We start from the raw sequence: 24,720 nt of genomic DNA, 5'->3' as shown, positions 1-24,720 counted from the left end.
TCTTCTTGGGCGGCTGCCCGAGGGGTCTCGGCTTTACAACTTTGCCGAGCAGCTACTTGGTCGGGGTCAAACACATTTGCTAAATTCTACAAGTTTGATACCCTGGCTGAGGAGGACCTAGAGTTCGCTCATTCGGTGCTGCAGAGTCATCCGCACTCTCCCGCCCGTTTGGGAGCTTTGGTATAATCCCCATGGTCCTTACGGAGTTCCCAGCATCCACTGGGACGTCAGAGAAAATAAGATTTTACTCACCGGTAAATCTATTTCTCGTAGTCCGTAGTGGATGCTGGGCGCCCGTCCCAAGTGCGGATTGTCTGCAATACTTGTATATAGTTATTGTTTAACTAAAGGGTTATTGTTGAGCCATCTGTTGAGAGGCTCAGTTATATTTCATACTGTTAACTGGGTATAGTATCACGAGTTATACGGTGTGATTGGTGTGGCTGGTATGAGTCTTACCCGGGATTCAAAATCCTTTCCTCTTCCGGGCACAGTATCCTAACTGAGGTCTGGAGGAGGGGCATAGAGGGAGGAGCCAGTGCACACCAGGTAGTCCTAAAGCTTTCTTTAGTTGTGCCCAGTCTCCTGCGGAGCCGCTATTCCCCATGGTCCTTACGGAGTTCCCAGCATCCACTACGGACTACGAGAAATAGATTTACCGGTGAGTAAAATCTTATTTTCTTATCAATTAACTAGCTCACAACAGGTGATGGCAATCATACATTACCAGGAAAGTCCAGGAACAGAGCATTTTCTCCCTCATGGAGAGGGTCAGGTAGGCAAGTATGAGTTATTTGCTCCTATAAAGGAAACATGAGAATTCTAACTATATGAAGTTATTTCTCTGACAATTACACATAACTTCATATAGTTAGAATTCTCACACTTCCTATGCAAGAGCAGATATCTCCATCAGTAAGGTGCATGCTACCAGTGTAAAAGGTTGTGAGTTCTAATCCTGGATATGACACTTGCAAATTAATTGTCAGATAAATAATCAGCATTGTGACTGAGCAGATCTATGTAGTGTGTGGCTGGACCCCTACATAGATCTGCCTAGTTGCAACGGTTTTGTAGTAGCTTCATATAGTTAGAATTAGAGATGAGCGGGTTCGGTTTTACTCGGTGTTACTCGGATCTCAAAACGGCATCTTATTTGCTCACGGATGATATATAGGGGGAGGGGCACCAATATTTTTCTTGCCCCGGGCAACTGGGAGAAACTTACGCCACTGGCAGAGAGAGTTAGATTTGGGTGGGTTATATTGTTTCTGTGCAGGGTAAATACTGGCTGCTTTATTTTTACACTGCAATTTAGATTTCAGTTTGAATACACCCCACCCAAATCTAACTCTCTCTGCACATGTTATATCTGCACATGGGGGGTAATTCAGACCTGATCGTAGCAGTAAATTTGTAAGCAGTTGGGCAAAACCATGTGTACTGCAGGGTGGGCAGATAAAAAAATCTGCAGAGAGAGTTAGATTTGGGTGGGATGTGTTCAAACTTAAATCTAAATTGCAGTGTAGAAATAAAGCAGCCAGTATTTACTCTGCACAGAAACAAAATAACCCACCCAAATCTAACTCTCTCTGCACATGTTATATCTGCCCCCCGCAGTGCACATGGGCCCTCATTCTGAGTTGTTCGCTCGCTAGCTGCTTTTAGCAGCCGTGCAAACGCTATGCCGCCGCCCTCTGGGAGTGTATTTTAGCTTAGCAGAAGTGCGAACGAAAGATTCTACAAAATAATTTTGTGCAGTGTCAGAGTAGCTCCAGACCTACTCAGCGCTAGCGATCACTTCAGACTTTTCAGTTCCTGTTTTGACGTCACGAACACGCCCTGTGTACGGCCAACCATGCTTGCGTTTCCCCAACCACGCCTGCGTTTTTATCTGGCACGCCTGCGTTTTTCCACACACTCCCTGAAAACGGTCAGTTGACACCCAGAAACGCCCACTTCCTGTCAATCACTCTGCGGCCAGCAGTGCCACTGAAATGCTTCGCTAGACCTTGTGTGAAACTACATCGTTCGTTGTAATAGTACGATGCGCTTGTGCGCATTGCGGCGCATACGCATGCGCAGAAGTGACTTTTTTTGCCTGATCGCTGCGCTGCGACCAAAATCTGCTAGCGATCAACTCGGAATGACCCCCATGGTTTTTCCCAACTGCTAACAAATGTGCTGCTATGATCAGGTCTGAATTACCCCCATGGTTTTGCCCATTAGCTAACAAATGTGCTGCTGCGATAAGATTTGAATTAGGCCCATTGACTGTAAATATCCAATGGGGCAGTAACTGAGAAGTATTCATTGAACACCATGATATAATATAGGGCGCTATATAAAGAAAATAACTTCCCTAGACCTGAGTTTACATGACTTTTTCACAAATCCAGATCTGATGTCACACTGCCCATGGGCATAGCTATAGTGGGTGCAGGGAATGCCATTGCTACGAGGCCCAAAGGCTTAGAGGGCCCCACCAGGGGGCCCTGAAACATCTGCACACAGGTCATAAAGCTGTCAGCCAGGTTCACAGAAATGCCTGCTGAGCACTGTGTGCCATAATGTCAACTGAGGGCACTGTGTGGCTTGCGTATTGGCAGCAGCAAGTACAGGTTGAGTCTCCCTTATCCAAAATGCTTGGGACCAGAGGTACTTTGGATATGGGATTTTTCCGTATTTTGGAATAATTGCATACCATAGTGAGATATCATGGTGATGGGACCTAAATCTAAGCACAGAATGCATTTATGTTACATATACACCTTATACACACAGCCTGAAGGTCATTTTAGCCAATATTTTTTATAACTTTGTGCATTAAACAAAGTGTGTCTACATTCACACAATTCATTTATGTTTCATATACACCTTATACACACAGCCTGAAGGTCTTATAATACAATATTTTTAATAACTTTGTGTATTAAACAAAGTTTTTGTAGATTGAGACATCAAAAAACAAAGGTTTCACTATTTCACTCTCACTCAAAAAAGTCCGTATTTCGGAATATTCCGTATTTCGGAATATATGGATATGGGATACTCAACCTGTAGCATATTGTTAACTTGTTCATTTAGGATAATATGATATGATATAAACTTGTGGTATAATGTGAACTAAGGCACTACTATGGGGCCATGACATTAACTAGAGCACCACTATATAAAATGAACTAGGGCACTACTACAGTATGTGGAATAAAATGAACTAGGGCACTACTACAGTATGTGGAATAAAATGAACTAGGGCACTACTACAGTTTGTGGAATAAAATGAACTAGGGCACTACAACAGTATGTGGAATAAAATGAACTAGGGCACTACTACAGTATGTGGCATAAAATGTACTAGGGCACTACTATGGTGCATACAGAGAACAATTGCATGGAGAGAGGTGTCTCAGGGCCCACAAAGTTCTGGCTAGGACCCTGACTGGGCCAAATGACAAAAACGTTCTTATTAGAGATAAGTGGTTCAGTTTTGCTGAAAACCAAGCACACCTGAACTTTGGGATTTTGAGTCTGAGTCCTGGCTCTGGTAATCTTGCAAAGTTGGGATATCGGATCTACAGTAAAATATGAATCTTGCGTGTTTTGGATTTCACTGGAAATTAATGTTATTGATGTTACACTACTAATACTGTGGGAACAAAAACAGGTCCAAATTACATGATTTAGCTGTCAAATTTTAAGAAATCTGAAACCAGGGTCAAAACAAAAACACAAAGGTGATTTAGATCCAAACCCAAAACACTGGAGTCTGCACACATCTCTATCATTTCCAGTACAGCTCTAACCTTCAACATCGGGATGTTTGAGGAGAATCATTAGTCCGTAACGTAGAGTTGTGCTAACAGTTTCAGTACCAGCACCAAACAAATCAAATGTGGTATTGACGATTGCCTCCATGTGAAATTCGCTATGAGGTATATCTTTTTCCTGTGTAAATGGGAATAAAACATGTCAACATTTTTGGAGAGTGAATGCATGGCCACAGGTGGGGGGCTATGGGGGCACGTGACCAGAGCACCAGGGCCTAGAAGGCGCTGCTGAGTATGCCAGCAAAAAAATTAAGGATGTCTCTAAAAGAGACAGCCATCTACTACATGACACAGGCGGCGGCCACAGGTGTTATCAATCACAGCTGCCGCTATCTGCACTGTGCCCCCTCATACCTCTGCTAGTCTGAGGGTCTAGCGCTGACAACTGGCAGTACTGCCGCCCCCTTGTAATGATTACGGAAATCCCCCCTTGAACACTGAGGCAACACAGGAGCTTTGGTGTCCGCACCACACTATAAGCCTGTCAGAAACTGTGGAAGTTCTTGCAGCACTAAAGAACGAGTGGCTAAAGATCACGGGGCCTAATTCAGCATGAGTTGTAGTTTTGCAAGAAATCCCAAAACTACAACTAATTTCTATAGCATGTGGGGGGCCACCCAGCACAGGGCAAGGCTGCTCCACATATTGTGTCCCCCCCCCCCCCTAGAAATGCGAGTGCATCCCTGCGCTCGCTTCTTAAGGGTTGACCCTGCCTTTGCAGTCTAACTGCGAACACAGTCGCTGGGCAGTCTTGTTTCGAGTCACAGCAGCTGTGTGTGACATCACGCAGCTGCCATGGCTCCCTGCTTTAATGGTCCAACACACCTCCGTTCTTTGGAGCACGGCCGCCCAAACGCCGCTTTGTTGCACATAAAACGCCCCGTCCCTGCCCCCTGCCGGGACTTAGAATGCGATCGCATGTGATTGCATATGTTTGTATGAGATCGCAGTTTAAGTCCTTGCGCATATGTGCAGCAGCATGTGCAGAAGTGCGGAAATGGCCAAATAACGACTTCTACACTTCTACGATTCATACTGAAAGGTTCGGATTGAAAATCTAAATACTGTATGTTTAAATATCTGCAATTTCTTTGTTGGAGGAGGTGGGTAAATTAAAATATTATACATTGCATGAGATTGTCTGGTACTCAACAGTTTATACAACATCTGCACTAGACACATGACTGTTAGAAATATGTATGTACAGGCATGAGGATGTAGCAGAGTTTCTATACACACCAGCGAATGCCTTACCTTACAACTTCAAGCAGCACTGTTACTTAACTAGTGGTGTGATTTTATTGAAGACAAAGCAGGTACAGCCGTACTCACTGTTATACACAGAGGTAGATGAAACGGAGATTGAGCAGAGTGGGGTGTTTTACAGCTCACCAGCCAATAAGCGCATGTAAGTAGCGTTGCTGGAACACTGAAAAACTTTGTGGATTACTATTAAATGCAGGTCTCTCTGCCTTTTATACAACTGACTTCCACTGTGGCACTCTCACACAGTGACAAGATGGCTCAGCACATGCTCAGTAGTAGCCTCGGTGGCCATCTTGGTACAGGGAATGGAGGAGTAGCAACTTGGAGTCTGCACAGTAACGCATTCCATTTTCAACAATGACACTTGTTTGTACAGTACCTTAGATATATATATGTGCTAAGGACCAGTGATTTGGGGGTTCTCTGGTCAGCTATTAGCTTAATTGGTTCCTGATAGAAATCAATATTAAAGGACATTTGAACCCTGAAACTGAAGTTGAGTATATTAATACTATTATCAGTTGTATGTTTTTGGCATCACTTACAGTAGTTGCAATAAATTGTTTCTTCATTCTTGTATATATTTTGCTTCAGTGTTTATATATTGACTAATACCAGATAATGGGGGTCATTCCGAGTTGTTCGCTCATTATTTTTTTCTCGCAACGGAGCGATTAGTCGCTAATGCGCATGCGCAATGTCCGCAGTGCGACTGCGCCAAGTAAATTTGCTATGCAGTTAGGTATTTTACTCACGGCATTACGAGGTTTTTTCTTCGTTCTGGTGATCGTAATGTGATTGACAGGAAGTGGGTGTTTCTGGGCGGAAACAGGCCGTTTTATGAGTGTGTGCGAAAAAACGCTACCGTTTCTGGGAAAAACGCGGGAGTGGCTGGAGAAACGGAGGAGTGTCTGGGCGAACGTTGGGTGTGTTTGTGACGTCAAACCAGGAACGAAACTGACTGAACTGATCGCAGATGCCGAGTAAGTCTGGAGCTACTCAGAAACTGCTAAGAAGTGTCTATTCGCAATTCTGCTAATCTTTCGTTCGCAATTTTGATAATCTAAGATTCACTCCCAGTAGGCGGCGGCTTAGCGTGTGCAAAGCTGCTTAAAGCAGCTTGCGAGCGAAGAACTCTGAATGACCCCCAATATGAGGACTTTTCACTATAGTACATTGTTGTTACGGTATCTGGATGATATTTCCACCTTAATTAGGGCGACAGTAAATAGGCCGACCACTAATGGTTAACATGCATTAGGTTGACATAGTCATTAGGTAAACCTGTAAAAGGTCGACAGTGCTTACGGCCAACAGGTACAAAAGGTCGACAGGTGCAAATGGTCAACACACATATATAATTTTTTTTCTATTTTTTCATACTTTGTCATCCACAAGGTCTACGATTGGTAATAATAACCTGTGCTGATTGCAGCGGTAGCAGAGCGAGGCACCTTGCCCGAAGCATGGCAAGTGAACATGGTACAGTAATTGGGATTCCATGTGCTGTGATGGTGAAAACGACGCCACCAAATTGAAAAAATGTTGTGTCGACCTTTTGTTGTGTTGATCATTTGTCATGTCAACCTTTTTCAGTGTCGACCTTTTGACCGTGTTGACATTTTCATCATGTCGACCTTTGCATTGTTGACCAATAGTGGTCGACCTAATGACTCTTGACCTAATTAGTGTCGACCCTGTGATCAATACCCATTGCTACTCTGAGCACCTCAGAGTGCAAAGTAATGTCCTCTAGATAGTACCACTTCGACTTCCTAAAAAAATAGATACGCAAGTTATGTCCAATGTTAACTTTAAAAAAAAAATGTCCGTTAATAGTGTGGTAAAGAAGGTGCTTTGCTGTGTTCTGATGTCCAGAACAGGACTCACTCCCTAGGACAAGGGGCAGACAGGGTTAAAGATCCTGCTCTCTCCTACAGGAGAGGTTTTACACACAGCTGTACTACATGCGTGTGATTGCTCTGGAGCGTGTGAAGGAGAGAAGGATTATGGGATGCAGTGGGCGTGGCTTTCATTGCTGACTAACAGCTGGATGATAGCTTGGGCTGGTGGGGCATATCTAGTGTCAGGAAGCTGTCTCATGTATACAAATACAGTATAACATTTGTGATGAGAAAAGAAGACATCTGATTAAGCCAACTGGTGTGAAGAGTTGTTCGTTTGCAAGCAGATCTTTACAGTAGTTAAATATAACACAATAAAAGATCAAGTAAAGTTTTTTAAAACAACAATGTCTAAATGTCTGTAAGAAAAGTTTGTAAAAATTGCCAGGAAAATTGTTTCAAAGATTGGCAAATTTGGAACTCACCTGCTCTATCTTAATGAGGAAGCAGTCAATGAAGTCCCGCGGAGAACTGGGATCAAATGTCTCTTTGTGCATTTTCACCCTTTCGGCAATAAATTCCTGTATTCCATCAATTGATTTGAAGAATTTCTGGTGAGGTCCTGGCATCTTTCCAACAATTTTGGGAAAGACGTTATATAGCTAAAGAAACATAAAGTTATGCTAGGTGTGCAAAATGTGGTTATCTCAAAATAACATGGACTTTTTGTTGGGTCACAATTATTTTCTTACCTGTCCCCATACAGAGCTAAATAATTGAAAGACTTCATTTAAGAGACCTAGTAGGCGGAGGAAAGTTTTGTCTTCATACTCAAACCGGTCTCCAAATACCACAGAGCATATTACATTTGAAACAGCTTTGCCAAAATAGAATGTTGGATCCAGTGGCTGTTCTGTCATTAGAGAAGAGGAAGTAAAAATTTGTCGTCATCTGCTTTTTTTTTTAATGTATATTTATATATTATTTATTCTGTATGTGTGTTTTATGAAATCATAATGGTATCCAATCAGCTTCTGTAAGTTTTTTTTTTTTTAGCACTGCCTGTAAAATGACATTTGGAAGTTGATTGGTTGGTATTCTCTGCACTTTGAGCCTAAGAAATCTATTTACTAAGCTTTGTATGGAGATAAAGTCGATGGAGATAAAGTACCAGCCAATCAGCTCCTAATTGTAATTTTTTAAACACAGCCTGTAACATGACAGTTAGGAGCTGACTGGCTGATACTTTATCTCCACAGACTTTATCTCCATCCAAGGCTTAGTAAATAGACCCCTAATTCCTATATGGTTGGAGGTGCTATCACTGCTGCTTCTCACTCACCATCGGGCAGCTTATGGCACCAGTGGTGCCATGCAGTGCCATTTCTAGTGGCAGGCGAGCCGTGTGACTGCACGGACATCCGCTGTGGCACTTTTCAGAGTCCCTGACTGCCCCCCTAATCCCTTTCATAGTACTCCGCTTAGTAGCGTAGTTTAGCGGCATGACGCATTTGCGTCATGATGTTATGACTGCTGTGCGGGGTTTGGGTATGGGTACTGGGGATCGCAGTGGAGTCTCTCCCCGAGTAAGAGCGACTTGGTCAGGGGATACAGGCACACTGAGCTAGGGTTTTGGGATGGGGTGGAGAAGCTGGGAATGCAAGATGGAGTCTTTAGGGAGAGACAGACTGTGGGGTGTGTGGGAGAAAGTGAGACACAGAATGTGGGGTGTGTGGGGGAGGAAGGATATATATATATATATATATATATATATATTTATATATGTGTATAAATATTAACTGTGTATGTGTATATGTATGTATGTATATATATATATATATATATATATATATTTATGTACCCTGTAACATTCCTTCAGCCACAAATTGAAATGTGAGTGAAGGGCCAATATATGTGTACTCTCTGATACTGGGCATATGCAATGAGAAACCACACAAGATCTGCCCACAAATCCTGATTTTGGAGAATTGAATTAACATACCCTTTGATTCATTGCTTGAGGAAGTGGTCTGAGCATTGAGAAACGCGTTGCAAGAATTTAAGTGAAAAAAAAACCTTTCTTATTTATTTCTTTTTTTGGTTTTATTATTTATTTACAGTATGTTCTTTTATTTTTGTGTATGTTGCTTTAAAAATATTATCAGGTGCTGCTACATGATTTATTGGTTGAGAGATGTGTTTGTGTGTATATATATATATATATATATATATATATCTTTTATACTTTTGTATACAGTATTTACATTTCAATATGTGCACCAGTCATATGTATTTATTTTAGAGATGAGCGGGTTCGGTTCGTCGAGATCCGAAATCCCCCGAACTTCATGTGTTTTACACTGGTCCGAGGCAGCCTCGGTTCTTCCCGCCTAAGACGCAAAACCCGAACGGGGAAAAACGTCATCATCCCGCTGTCGGATTCACGCGATTCCATATAAAGAGCAGCACATTGCCGCCATTTTCACTTGTTCATTGTCGATTGAGCGGAGAGGACATAGCTATGTTCTCTGCCTGAAAAGCTCAATATCTGTGCTCAGTGTGCTGCATTGTGGGGACCAGTATATAGTAGTACAGTGCTGCATTGTGGTGACCACCAGTATATAGTAGTACAGTACATTTGTCCATTGCTGTATCTTGCAGCTCCATGTCAGACTCAGTTCTATTCTCCGGATCAGTGCTCAATATCTTTGCTGCATTGTGGGGACCAGTATATAGTAGTACAGTGCTGCATTGTGATGACCACCAGTATATAGTAGTACAGTACAGTTGTCCATTGCTGTATCTTGCAGCTCCGTGTCAGACTCAGTTCTATTCTCTGGATCAGTGCTCAATATCTTTGCTGCATTGTGGGGACCAGCATATAGTAGTACAATGCTGCATTGTGGTGAACACCAGTATACAGTAGTACAGTACAGTAGGCCATAGTGTTATCTTGCTGCACCGTGTCAATTCTAGTATCCTGATCAGGGCTTAATATCTGTGCTCAGTGTCAGTGCTGCATTGTGGTGACCAGTGTACTACAGTACAATAGTCCAGTGCTGTTCTCGCTGCTCAGTGTCAGTTCTCCGTAGTATCATCAGTGATCAGTATAATCAGTTCTCAGTATAATCAGTGCGCTGTTAGACATGCGCCCATTTTCCACCATTAGTGCATTGGGATTTAGACAATTGATGAAGTTATTGTGTCCCTGGTACAAAATCCCATCTAGATTCCACTTCACTGGGCAGGCGATAGCGAGATTTTACCAATTAATATCAGTGATTTATAATTATTAATTCCAGTGATCTTGCCAAATAATTCCAGTGATTTTGTCATTTTCTTCCAGTGATTTGGACCAATAATACCATTGATTAGAACAAATAATTCATGTGATTTTGTAATTTTCTTCCAGTGTGTCATGACTAAGGTTTTGTGAACCCGGTGCTAGCGAAGTCTGCGCGGGCGACTGGAGGACTACACGAATACCACCACTGACCTGGTTTGGAAGTGTTGTGGACTCGGGGTCTCTTCCGGTGACTGGGAAGAGGAACCGCGGCAGAGATGGCCGAATCCAGGTTCTCCTCATGCAGGATGAGGTCGGCAGACAGGAAGCACGTGTGGGCGCTGAAGGTCTCCTGAAAGACAGAACTGGAAAGGCGCTGATGAATCAGTGAAGAATAACAGGTACAACTGTGCTAAAGGGCACAGGGTGCTTGGGGACACTGATGCTTGGAGACACTGAGGTACCTGGAGACACTGAGGTGCCTGGAGACACTGAGGTGCCTGGAGACACTGAGGCGCCTGGAGACACTGAGGCACCTGGAGACACTGAGGTACCTGGAGACACTGAGGTACTTGGAGACACTGAGGCGCGTAGAGGCACTGAGGTGCGTAGAGGCACTGAGGTGCATAGAGGCACTGAGGTGCGTAGAGACACTGAGGTGCGTAGAGACACTGGGGTGCGTAGAGACACTGGGGTGCTGAGGCACGGAGGTGCTGGAAGCACGGAGATGCTGAGGCACGGAGGTGCTGGAAGCACGGAGATGGTGAGGCACGGAGGTGCTGAGGCACGGAGGCACGGAGGTACTGAGGCACGGAGGTGCTTAAAGCACGGAGGTGCTTAGGCACGGAGGTGCTGGAAGCACGGAGGTACTGAGGCACGGAGGTGCTGGAAGCACGGAGGTGCTGAGGCACGGAGGTGCTGAAAGCACGGAGGCACGGAGGTGCTGGAAGCACGGAGGTGCAGAGGCACGGAGGTGCTGAGGCACGGAGGCACGGAGGTGCTGGAAGCACGGAGGTGCTGGAAGCACGGAGGTGCTGAAGCACGGAGGCACGGAGGTGCTGAGGCACGGAGGTGCTGGAAGCACGGAGGTACTGAGGCACGGAGGTGCTGAGATACTGAGGCACGGAGGTGCTGGAAGCACGGAGGTACTGAGGCACTGAGGTACTGAGGCACGGAGGTACTGAGGTACGGAGGTGCTGAGGCACGGAAGCACGGAGGTGCTGGAAGCACGGAGGTGCTGAAGCACGGAGGCACGGAGGTGCTGGAAGCACAGAGGTACTGAGGCATGGAGGTACTGAGGTACTGAGGCACGGAGGTACTGGGACACGGAGGTACTGAGGTACGGAGGTGCTGAAGCACGGAGGCACGGAGGTGCTGGAAGCACGGAGGTACTGAGATACGGGAGCTCTGGAGATCACAACCTTAGGGAGCTCAGCTAGAATGCTCACACATAGCTGTGTGTGACACAAGGAACTGGCCCAGATTCTAACTCAGCCTCCTGATTTATACTTCCTGGTCCTTGATGATTGGTGAGCAGGATTAGGTGATGCAGACAGTCTCAGGCTGGCAGAGGATTGGACAACTCTGGGTCAGGTGAACAGACACTGTCATGTGACTACTCTAGCCAAGGCTGTGATGTAGAATGAGGCCTAGCAGGCCGAGAGAACACTGAAGCCTGGACTTCTGCAAAACACAGGATGCTGGCTTTTAGACCTAAAGTTCAGATTACTGAATTCAGCCTCACACAGGAGATCACCACAGGTGGAGCTAATTAACTATTACCTCTCAGGCAGAGAACTCAGGAAAACTCAGTGCTGACAAGCTGTTTAACTCCGTGAGTGAAAAGACACAGGATCCAGGACAGATGGCAGGGGTAAGTCACCAAATATAAAACCTACAGTCAGGATTGTGACAGTATCCCCCTCTTCAAGGGTGGACTCCGGACACCCATCTTGAATCTTAGAGGAACTTGAGAAATTCATACAGAAGAATTTAGGACCTTCGTTGATGCAGATTCCAAAGGTTTAGGACTAAATTCTTTAACTACAGCGTTACTAAAAGTCTGTAAGTCATGGAACACAGGATCATTACTCTCAAAGAGCATGTTGGCCCACTCCAAAGCTCTTCCTCTGAATGCCAGGAACAGATATCGAGTAATGTTGGAAGGAGTTACTGCACCTGAAGGATCAGACTCCATCCGAGAGAGAAATTGTTCAACCAGAGCGGCATATTGCAATAAATCTCCATCAAAGTAAATAGGTGGAAAACCATCAGACGAAAGCTTAGAGGATGAAACTGAAGAAAGCTTTGGCTGGACGAGTAGGACTGGATTGGATCCGAGGATACTTGAATTGGCTGGAGCCAAAGGAGACTGACCAGGCTGGTCCTGGAGTATTGCTGGACCGGCTGGAACCGGGACGGACTGACCAGGCGGAGCCTGGAGTATTGCTGGACCGGCTGGAACCGGGACGGACTGACCAGGCGGAGCCTGGAGTATTGCTGGACCGGCTGGAACCGGGACGGACTGACCAGGCAGGGCCTGGAGTATTGCTGGACCGGCTGGAACCGGGACGGACTGACCAGGCAGGGCCTGGAATATTGCTGGACCGGCTGGAACCGGGACGGACTGACCAGGCAGGGCCTGGAGTATTGCTGGACCGGCTGGAACCGGGACGGACTGACCAGGCTGGGCCTGGAGTATGGCTGGACCGGCTGGAACCGGAATGGACTGAGCCCTTTCTTCACGGGGCTGAACTAAGGCAGGAGCCCCCTCTTCACGGGGCTGGGCTGAGGCAAGAGCCCCCACTTCACGGGGCTGGGCTGAGGCAAGAGCCCCCTCTTCACGGGGCTGGGCAGCACTCTGTAGAATCTCTGGCTGGGCAGCACTCTGTAGAATCTCTGGCTGGGCAGCACTCTGTAGAATCTCTGGCTGGGCAGCACTCTGTAGAATCTCTGGCTGGGCAGCACTCTGTAGAATCTCTGGCTGGGCAGCACTCTGTAGAATCTCTGGCTGGGCAGCACTCTGTAGAATCTCTGGCTGGGCAGCACTCTGTAGAATCTCTGGCTGGGCAGCACTCTGTAGAATCTCTGGCTGGGCAGCACTCTGAAGACTCTCTGGCTGGGCAGCACTCTGAAGACTCTCTGGCTGGGCAGCACTCTGAAGACTCTCTGGCTGGGCAGCACTCTGAAGACTCTCTGGCTGGGCAGCACTCTGAAGACTCTCTGGCTGGGCAGCACTCTGAAGACTCTCTGGGGCTGGACGCTCTGAACCCCTCACTGGGGCTGGACGCTCTGAAGACGCCCCTCCTGGGGCTGGATGCTCTGAAGACGCCCCTCCTGGGGCTGGTCGCTCTGAAGACGCCCCTCCTGGGGCTGGACGCTCTGAAGATGCCCCTCCTGGGGTTGGACGCTCTGAAGACGCCCCTCCTGGGGCTGGACACTCTGAAGACGCCCCTCCTGGGGCTGTGGACACGGGCTCCTCTGTGACTGTAAATGGCTTGAACATTCTTCTCTGGACACCCAACTTGGGATAAGGTCTTTTAACCACCGGACCCCAGTCATAAATTTGAGTCTCTCTCAGAAGAGTAGCCTTCTTGATACCCCCGTCAGCAGCAGAAGGATCGGATACTGTGGATGACTTGTAGACATGAGCACTATGATACTGAGATTTGTCACTATTACCTGGCTTGCGAAGAATGCAGTCTTTAACAAAATGACCAGAATTTCCACAGTAAAGACAGAGATGTAGCTCCTTACGCCGCTGACGTTCAGCTTCAGAGAGCTTGGGCCGTGGATAGCTCTGATGAAAAACTTTCCCTTGCGCAGAGGAAGAGACTCTTTTAACTGGATGGGACAAAACAGGATCAACAACGTTCGTAGTATTCCTGAGGAGATCAGGCAACACAGAGAGAATACTAGGCAAAAGTTCTTGTAACTGTAGTAACATCTGGTAGAAAATCTGCAGTTGGTCAGGAGTCTTAGAGCAGAAGGTCAGAGAATCTCTGGAGAAAGAATTCCGCTGCAGACACTGTGCCAATTGATGCTGAGTCGACTCCAGACCTTCCAAGCGTCCTGCAATATTGCTTAGGAGGTCCTGCGTCAGACAAACACTTTCGGCCGGGTCCATGTGGCCAGTTCCTACTGTCATGACTAAGGTTTTGTGAACCCGGTGCTAGCGAAGTCTGCGCGGGCGACTGGAGGACTACACGAATACCACCACTGACCTGGTTTGGAAGTGTTGTGGACTCGGGGTCTCTTCCGGTGACTGGGAAGAGGAACCGCGGCAGAGATGGCCGAATCCAGGTTCTCCTCATGCAGGATGAGGTCGGCAGACAGGAAGCACGTGTGGGCGCTGAAGGTCTCCTGAAAGACAGAACTGGAAAGGCGCTGATGAATCAGTGAAGAATAACAGGTACAACTGTGCTAAAGGGCACAGGGTGCTTGGGGACACTGATGCTTGGAGACACTGAGGTACCTGGAGACACTGAGGTGCCTGGAGACACTGAGGCGCCTGGAGACACTGAGGCGCCTGGAGACACTGAGGTACCTGGAGACACTGAGGTACTTGGAGACACTGAGGCGCGTAGAGGCACTGAGGGGCGTAGAGGCACTGAGGTGCGTAGAGGCACTGAGGTGCGTAGAGGCACTGAGGTGCGTAGAGACACTGAGGTGCATAGAGACACTGGGGTGCGTAGAGACACTGGGGTGCTGAGGCACGGAGGTGCTGGAAGCACGGAGATGCTGAGGCACGGAGGTGCTGGAAGCACGGAGATGCTGAGGCACGGAGGTGCTGAGGCACGGAGGCACGGAGGTACTGAGGCACGGAGGTGCTTAAAGCACGGAGGTGCTGAGGCACGGAGGTGCTGGAAGCACGGAGGTACTGAGGCACGGAGGTGCTGGAAGCACGGAGGTGCTGGAAGCACGGAGGTGCTGAGGCACGGAGGTGCTGAAGGCACGGAGGTGCTGGAAGCACGGAGGTGCAGAGGCACGGAGGTGCTGAGGCACGGAGGCACGGAGGTGCTGGAAGCACGGAGGTGCTGGAAGCACGGAGGTGCTGAAGCACGGAGGCACGGAGGTGCTGAGGCACGGAGGTGCTGGAAGCACGGAGGTACTGAGGCACGGAGGTGCTGAGATACTGAGGCACGGAGGTGCTGGAAGCACGGAGGTACTGAGGCACGGAGGTACTGAGGCACGGAGGTACTGAGGTACGGAGGTGCTGAGGCACGGAAGCACGGAGGTGCTGGAAGCACGGAGGTACTGAGGCATGGAGGTACTGAGGTACTGAGGCACGGAGGTACTGGGACACGGAGGTACTGAGGTACGGAGGTGCTGAAGCACGGAGGCACGGAGGTGCTGGAAGCACGGAGGTACTGAGATACGGGAGCTTACAACCTTAGGGAGCTCAGCTAGAATGCTCACACATAGCTGTGTGTGACACAAGGAACTGGCCCAGATTCTAACTCAGCCTCCTGATTTATACTTCCTGGTCCTTGATGATTGGTGAGCAGGATTAGGTGATGCAGACAGTCTCAGGCTGGCAGAGGATTGGACAACTCTGGGTCAGGTGAACAGACACTGTCATGTGACTACTCTAGCCAAGGCTGTGATGTAGAATGAGGCCTAGCAGGCCGAGAGAACACTGAAGCCTGGACTTCTGCAAAACACAGGATGCTGGCTTTTAGACCTAAAGTTCAGATTACTGAATTCAGCCTCACACAGGAGATCACCACAGGTGGAGCTAATTAACTATTACCTCTCAGGCAGAGAACTCAGGAAAACTCAGTGCTGACAAGCTGTTTAACTCCGTGAGTGAAAAGACACAGGATCCAGGACAGATGGCAGGGGTAAGTCACCAAATATAAAACCTACAGTCAGGATTGTGACACAGTGATTTGGACCAATAATACCATTGATTAGAATGAATAATTCCTGTGATATTGAGGTGTTTGTGTCGCTTAGCTTAGCCATCCAGTGACCACAGTGCACCTCTTTTTCTATTTCTTTGCATCATGTGCTGTTTGGGGCCAATTTTTTTAAGTGCCATCCTGTCTGACACTGCAGTGCCACTCCTAGATGGGCCAGGTGTTTGTGCCGGCCACTTGGGTCGCTTAGCTTAGTCATCCAGCGACCTCGGTGCAAATTTTAGGGCTAAAAATAATATTGTGAGGTGTGAGGTGTTCAGAATTTTTGGTTTTTGAATTTTTTGAAAAATTTTGAATTTTTGCGTTTTTGGTGGTGCTCCAGTCTTCTGTACGTGGTGCCTGTACGCCGAAAGTGTGCCGCAATTCTTCTGGCCACCGACAGCATCTCTTGCACGCCCCTCTCGTTTTTTAAATAATTCTGCACCACCAAATTCAAGGTATGTGCAAAACATGGGACGTGCTGGAATTTGCCCATATTTAATGCACACACAATATTGCTGGCGTTGTCCGATGCCACAAATCCACAGGAGAGTCCAATTGGGGTAAGCCATTCTGCGATGATCTTCCTCAGTTGCTGTAAGAGGTTTTTAGCTGTGTGCGTATTCTGGAAAGCGGTGATACAAAGCGTAGCCTGCCTAGGAAAGAGTTGGCTTTTGCGAGATGCTGCTACTGGTGCCGCCGCTGCTGTTCTTGCGGCGGGAGTCCATACATCTACCCAGTGGGCTGTCACAGTCATATAGTCCTGAGTCTGCCCTGCTCCACTTGTCCACATGTCCGTGGTTAAGTGGACATTGGGTACAACTGCATTTTTTAGGACACTGGTGAGTCTTTTTCAGAGGTCTGTGTACATTTTCGGTATCGCCTGCCTAGAGAAATGGAACCTAGATGGTATTTGGTACCGGGGACACAGTACCTCAAACAAGTCTATAGTTGGATCTGCAGTAATGATGGATACCGGAACCACGTTTCTCACCGCCCAGGATGCCAAGGCCTCAGTTATCCGCTTTGCAGCAGGATGACTGCTGTGATATTTCATCTTCCTCGCAAAGGACTGTTGGACAGTCAATTGCTTGGTGGAAGTAGTAAAAGTGGTCTTACGACTTCCCCTCTGGGATGACCATCGACTCCCAGCAGCAACAACAGCAGTGCCAGCAGCAGTAGGCGTTACATGCAAGGATGCATCGGAGGAATCCCAGGCAGGAGAGGACTCGTCAGAATTGCCAGTGACATGGCCTGCAGGACTATTGGCATTCCTGGGGAAGGAGGAAATTGACACTGAGGGAGTTGGTGGGGTGGTTTGCGTGAGCTTGGTTACAAGAGGAAGGGATTTACTGGTCAGTGGACTGCTTCCGCTGTCGCCCAAAGTTTTTGAACTTGTCACTGACTTATTATGAATGCGCTGCAGGTGACGTATAAGGGAGGATGTTCCGAGGTGGTTAACGTCCTTACCCCTACTTATTACAGCTTGACAAAGGCAACACACGGCTTGACAAATGTTGTCCGCATTTCTGTTGAAATACTTCCACACCGAAGAGCTGATTTTTTTGGTATTTTCACCAGGCATGTCAATGGCCATATTCCTCCCACGGACAACAGGTGTCTCCCCGGGTGCCTGACTTAAACAAACCACCTCACCATCAGAATCCTCCTTGTCAATTTCCTCCCCAGCGCCAGCAACACCCATATCCTCCTCATCCTGGTGTACTTCAACACTGACATCTTCAATATGACTATCAGGAACTGGACTGCGGGTGCTCCTTCCAGCACTTGCAGGGGGCGTGCAAATGGTGGAAGGCTCATGCTCTTCACGTCCAGTGTTGGGAAGGTCAGGCATCGCAACCGACACAATTGGACTCTCCTTGTGGATTTGGGATTTCGAAGAACGCACAGTTCTTTGCTGTGCTTTTGCCAGCTTGAGTCTTTTCATTTTTCTAGCGAGAGGCTGAGTGCTTCCATCCTCATGTGAAGCTGAACCACTAGCCATGAACATAGGCCAGGGCCTCAGCCGTTCCTTGCCACTCCGTGTGGTAAATGGCATATTGGCAAGTTTACGCTTCTCCTCCGACAATTTTATTTTAGATTTTTGAGTCCTTTTTTTACTGATATTTGGTGTTTTGGATTTTACATGCTCTGTACTATGACATTGGGCATCGGCCTTGGCAGACGACGTTGCTGGCATTTCATCGTCTCGGCCATGACTAGTGGCAGCAGCTTCAGCACGAGGTGGAAGTCGATCTTGATCTTTCCCTATTTTTGGAACCTCAACATTTTTGTTCTCCATATTTTAATAGGCACAACTAAACGGAACCTCAGGTAAACAATGGAGATGGATGGATACTAGTATACTTATGGATGGACGAGCGACTGCCGACACAGAGGTAGCTACAGCCGTGGACTACCGTACTGTGTCTGCTGCTAATATAGACTGGATGATAATGAGATAAAATTAAAATATATATATATATCACACTAGTACTGCAGCCGGACAGGTATATAATATGTAATGACGGACCTGCTGGACACTGTCTGTCAGCACTGCAGACTCCTAAAGTAAGCTACTAGTATCAAGAAGATAGAAAAAAAAAACCACGGGTAGGTGGTATACAATTATGGATGGACGAGCGACTGCCGACACAGAGGTAGCTACAGCCGTGGACTACCGTACTGTGTCTGCTGCTAATATAGACTGGATGATAATGAGATAAAATTAAAATATATATATATTATATATCACACTAGTACTGCAGCCGGACAGGTATATATTATGTAATGACGGACCTGCTGGACACTGTCTGTCAGCACTGCAGACTCCTAAAGTAAGCTACTAGTATCAAGAAGATATAAAAAAAAAAAAACCACGGGTAGGTGGTATACAATTATGGATGGACGAGCGACTGCCGACACAGAGGTAGCTACAGCCGTGGACTACCGTACTGTGTCTGCTGCTAATATAGACTGGATGATAATGAGATAAAATTAAAATATATATATATCACACTAGTACTGCAGCCGGACAGGTATATATTATGTAATGACGGACCTGCTGGACACTGTCTGCAGAATGCGTTTATAAAAACACCACACGACGAGTGTTTAACTTTTTCAGGCAGACTATCACAATATACTGGTGATCAGCAGACAATCACAATACTGGTGGTCAGTGGTCATTGGTCAGTCACACTGGCAGTGGCACTCTGGCAGCAAAAGTGTGCACTGTACTTAAATGTACTCCTGCTATAACTGCTCCCCAGTCTCCCCCACAATTAAGCTGTGTGAGCAGTGAGCACTCAGCAGTCAGATAATGATATACAGTATATGATGCAGCACACTGGGCTGAGCACAGATATGGTATGTGTGACTGTGTCACACTGTGCAGTGTGTATCGTTTTTTTTCAGGCAGAGAACGGATTAATTAAACTGGTGGCACTGGTCACTGGTCACACTATCAGCAGCAAGTAGTACTCCTCCTATATGCTCCCCAAAATTTGTGTCTCTCTCTAGTACTCTAGTCACTCTAAACGGAGAGGACGCCAGCCACGTCCTCTCCCTATCAATCTCAATGCACGTGTGAAAATGGCGGCGACGCGCGGCTCCTTATATAGAATCCGAGTCTCGCGATAGAATCCGAGCCTCGCGAGAATCCGACAGCGGGATGATGACGTTCGGGCGCGCTCGGGTTAACCGAGCAAGGCGGGAAGATCCGAGTCGCTCGGCCCCGTGTAAAAAAACCTGAAGTTCGGGCGTGTTCGGATTCCGAGGAACCGAACCCGCTCATCTCTACTATATACTGTTGGTCACCAAAATGCTGCACTGTAATAGTATATATACTGCTCACAAAAATGCAGCAGAGATATGGAATGGATACTTGCAGTGACAGATCTGCAAGATACAGCAATGGCCTACTGTACTGTACTGCTATAATTATGGGGGTCATTCCGAGTTGTTCGCTCATTGCCGATTTTCACAACGAAGCGATTAAGGCAAAAATGCGCATGCGCATGGTTCGCAATGCGCATGCGGTAAGTATTTTAGCACAAAACTTAGTAGATTTACTCACATCCGAACTAAGAAATTTCATCGTTGAAGTGATCGTAGTGAGATTGACAGGAAGGGGGTGTTTCTGGGTGGAAACTGGCCATTTTCTGGGAGTGTGCGGAAAAACGCATGCGTGTCAGGGAAAAACGCGGGAGTGTCTAGAGAAACGGGGGAGTGGCTGGCCAAACGCAGGGCGTGTGTGTGACGTCAAACCAGGAACGAAACGGCCTGAGCTGATCGCAATCTGTGAATAGGTCTGGAGCTACTCAAAAACTGCTAAGAAATTTTTATTCGCAATTCTGCTAATCTGTCGTTCGCAATTCTGCTAAGATAAGATACACTCCCAGAGGGCGGCGGCTTAGCGTGTGCAATGCTGCTAAAAGCAGCTAGCGAGCGAACAACTCGGAATCACCCCCTATATACTGGTGATCCCCAGTCCCCACAATAAAGCACACTGAGCACAGATATTTGCAGCACACTGAGCACAGATATGGAGAGTTTTCAGGCAGAGAACGTAGATATTTTCAGCACACTGAGCACAGATATTTGCAGCACACTGAGCACAGATATTTGCAGCACACTGAGCACAGATATTTGCAGCACACTGAGCACAGATTACGGAGCTTTTCAGGGAGAGAACGCAGCCACGTCCTCTCCGTTCCAATCTCCAATGCACTAGTGAAAATGGCGGCGATGCGCGGCTCTTTATATAGATTACGAATCTCGCGAGAATCCGACAGTGGAATGATGACGTTCAGGCACGTTCGGGTTAACCGAGCAAGGCGGGAAGATCCGAGGCTGCCTCGGAACCGTGTAAAATAGGTGAAGTTGGGTTCGGATCTCGGAGAACCGAACCCGCTCATCTCTACTGGAAATTAGTGAAAATTATGGTTTTTGAGGTTAATAATATGATGGGATCAAAATTACCCCCAAATTCTATGATTTAAGCTATTCTTGAGGGGTTTTTGAAAATAAACACCCGAATCCAAAACACACTCGAATCTGATAAAAAATTTTAAGGGAGGTTTTGCCAAAACGCGTCCGAATCCAAAACCAAGACACAAAACCCGAAAAAATTTCAGGTGCACATCACTAATTTATTTACTGTATGTCTGGCCCATGAGTGAGTACAGAAACACTTAGCAGAGATAACATTTATTTATTTTCTGGAGCAAAGGAATGAGCACCAAGATATTGCTTTTTTTTTAAGTGCACATTTATTTACCTTATACATTAGTAAATCTTTACTTTTTTTACACAAAGTATAATATCTTTGTGTCACCCTTAACCAGAGCCCCTAATAAACCAGGGATATTTAGACTCCAGTCACTGGAGACAACAGGAGGGCTATTTATCTATGCAACAGTTTTGTATATTTAAATATTTGCTTTACATTAGGTGAAGTATACTTAGAAATGGAATTCTCCTCCAAAGAAGTCTCATCTAAATTTTAGGATGAGACCTGAAAACTGGTAGATATGAACAAAGAGGAAATAAACTACAGGCAGCAAACTACAATTGCATCCTCTTCCATGGATATTTTGAGAGCTATGGGTGCCCATGAACCACTCCCCCCAATAAATCTCCCTCCCCCCGCCCCCCAATGCAACAACCCACATACCTGATTGCAACAGTGTCATCTTTGCAGTGATGTCTCTGGAAGGATGAAACATGGGTTGGAAAGAGAAAAGTGTCATAGTCTTTGCTAGCCTGTGTGCAGATTCATCTTTCCAAAGATGTCAGTGGAACGTTGGCACCATTAGATGCAGGTGTAGTGAGGAAGGGCACTACACCCGCACAGCCTCTGTGGCAAATCATTACTCCTTGGATGCAGGTTGTGCATCATGAGTTCCCCCTGGACCCATGGTCCTGTGTGTACCGCATACCCTGCACTTATTAGAGGCACTCTTTAAATGGAAATCTTATTTTCCCTGTTATAAATCACTATGCACAACAATTTACCTACTCCATAGTCCATACTCCATTGCATTGCAATTATCACTTACTCTACTCACTTTGTTCTAAACTTTGTTCCATCCCACCCAGGCCTACACTATGTAGACAAAAGTGATTGGAACTCCCCCCCCCCCCCCCCTCCCACATCCCATGCAAGCTAAGTGGTGTACTTCAACAGCAGACACATGTTCATGAAGGTATAAAATGGGTAGAGGGGCAGTGCATTAATCATTTGCTAATGAAATGGCTTTCCGGAATGAGCTGAGTTTCAAATCATCATAGTCTGCGCAATATCATGTTTTCAGGGTGATGCTAGACAGGTATACAGAAAATTCGGCAACCCGGATGGACTGTCCAGCTCAGAGTCCAGATCTTACTGTAACCCCACCGAGTACCTATGAGATTAATTGGAACAATGGGTGTGTTCTAGACCATCTCAACCTTCTTCAGTGTCACAGTTGGTCACTGTTCCTAAGGCAGAAAGGCAAAACATACCACCTGCTGTTGTCAAGGAACTTGTGGACACCATGGGGGTGATTCAGAGTTGTTCGCTCGCTAGCTGCTTTTAGCAGCATTGCACACGCTAGGCAGCCGCCCTCTGGGAGTGTATCTTCGCTTAGCAGAATTGCGAACAAAAGATTAGCAGAATTGCAAATAGAAATTTCTTAGCAGTTTCTGAGTAGCTCGAGACTTACTCCTACACTGCGTTCAGCTCAGCCCGTTTTGTTCCTGGTTTGACGTCACAAACACGCCCTGCGTTCGGACAGCCACTCCCCCGTTTCTCCAGACACTCCCGCGTTTTATCCTGGCACGCCTGCATTTTTCCGCACGCTCCCTGAAAACGGTCAGTCTCCGCCCAGAAACACCCACTTCCTGTCAATCACACTCCGATCACTTCAACGATGAAAATTCTTCGTTCTGCCATGAGTAAATCTACTAAGTTTTGAGCTAAAATACTTAGCGCATGCACACTGCGTACCATGCGCATGCACATTTTCGCATTAATCGCTCCGTTGCAAAAATCGGCAGCGAGCAAACAACTCGGAATGACCCCTCATGCCAAGAAGGGTGTCTGCAGTAATCACTGCATGTGGTGTACTTACAAAGTACTGATGTCAATAAAATCTCGTTGATCTATTTGCTGTCAGTGTCCAATCACTTTTGTCTACATAGCGTAGCCTGAAATACTGTATGAATATACTTGTGCAAATCAAGGTGCTACCGAGGTCCTAAGCTACTGTTGCACTCGTGAGTGGATATTTTACAGTTCATACTTGACTTCCTGAGTGTGTGTTGTGATTGGATGTATTGTAGTGATGTTAGAGGGAATATTACTGTATAGCCATAAAAAAAATGTTTATTTCCATAATAATCTCATTAGAATTCTCAATATCTTGTTTGTGGACTACAACTATATGGACTCACCATTGGTTTTCCTGAATTCTTCAGTAAGGAACTGGGCCTCTTCCTGGATTCTTTCCTCAATGCTTCTTTTGCCCATACCAAAATTTCTTAAAGTCATGAGCGAGAAGCGACGTAGCTGTTTCCATCGCTCACCGTTGCTGGCGACCACCCCTGATAATATAATAGAACATTATAATAATAATAATAATAATAATATAATAGAACATTGTGTTGTGTGTGCATTCTCCATCTGATTGATAATCCTAACCTGCAAATGGTAGCGTAAGTGTTTGGTCTGTGTCGATGGAAATATTTAATTCCTTTAATGGAAGCTAATAAGAACATAGGTGTGTCTTTTCTTCAATGGGTGTAAATTTAAAGTGGGTGATCAGAATTATTGCAGCAAAATTAAATGCAAAATTATACATAGTATTTTTTAATGTATCTTTATTGAGTATGGACAAATTTGACACCAGCAACTGCATCATTAGTATTATAATTATAATGCCAGATGTGCTGACCATTATCAAAACAAAAACAAAAAAACAAGTAATGTAAATTTAGATTTATATATATTTTTTTCTATATAGGAAATTTCATATTTTATTTGAAATTTGTGAATGCTTGGGTTTCTTGCTTGGTGATGGTGTTCACGTGGATATCATCATCATAATGGGTTGGGGATGGAATACTGGCATCTGGGATACCGGAGGTCAGTATACCAACAGTGGGATCCCGGCCTTCAGAATGCCGACAGCGGGGTGAGTGCTAGAAAGCCCCTTGCGGGCTTGCTGTGCTCACTATGTCAGGTTGCGGGCAGGTTCTATTCCCACTCTATAGGTGTCGTGGACACCCATGAGTGGGATTTGCCTTGGCGCCGCTACTGGCATTCTCGGCGGTAGGGATCCCAGTGTCGGTGTCTTTTTTTAAAAAAAATCTACACAAACACTAAAGTATATACCTCCAGTCATCAAACCTTTGCAGTTTCGAGAAGTCAGAAAACAGCCCAGCAGGTGGATGCTGCTAAATAGGATTAGGCAGAAATACTGTCAGTAGGTAACAATAATTCATACAGGGACTAGTGATGAGGGTGTGTGTGTGTGTGTGAGGGGGGGGGAGGGGTGTTAAAATAGAGAATAGTGGATGATAAAGGGTTCATTAACATGAAGAAATGAAGGGTA

At 46.3% G+C, this 24,720-nt stretch overlaps 1 protein-coding gene across 2 annotated transcripts in view; it reads right to left on the bottom strand.

Annotated features, from left to right (window-relative positions):
• LOC134949262 (cytochrome P450 2C16-like) overlaps positions 1-24,720 on the bottom strand; it is an 81,348-nt gene that overhangs the window by 23,712 nt on the left and 32,916 nt on the right. For both annotated transcript variants that reach the window (XM_063937750.1, XM_063937749.1), the window contains exons 3-6: positions 23,561-23,710; positions 7,693-7,853; positions 7,426-7,602; positions 3,807-3,948 (exon numbers count right to left, since the gene is read on the bottom strand). In XM_063937750.1, the coding sequence (XP_063793820.1) occupies positions 3,807-3,948; positions 7,426-7,602; positions 7,693-7,853; positions 23,561-23,710 (630 nt within the window). The remainder of the gene's footprint in view (positions 1-3,806; positions 3,949-7,425; positions 7,603-7,692; positions 7,854-23,560; positions 23,711-24,720) is intronic.

Source organism: Pseudophryne corroboree, chromosome 8 (genome assembly GCF_028390025.1).
Source record: "Pseudophryne corroboree isolate aPseCor3 chromosome 8, aPseCor3.hap2, whole genome shotgun sequence".
Lineage (NCBI taxonomy): Eukaryota > Metazoa > Chordata > Amphibia > Anura > Myobatrachidae > Pseudophryne > Pseudophryne corroboree.
This window is presented reverse-complemented; position numbering and strand designations above follow the sequence as displayed.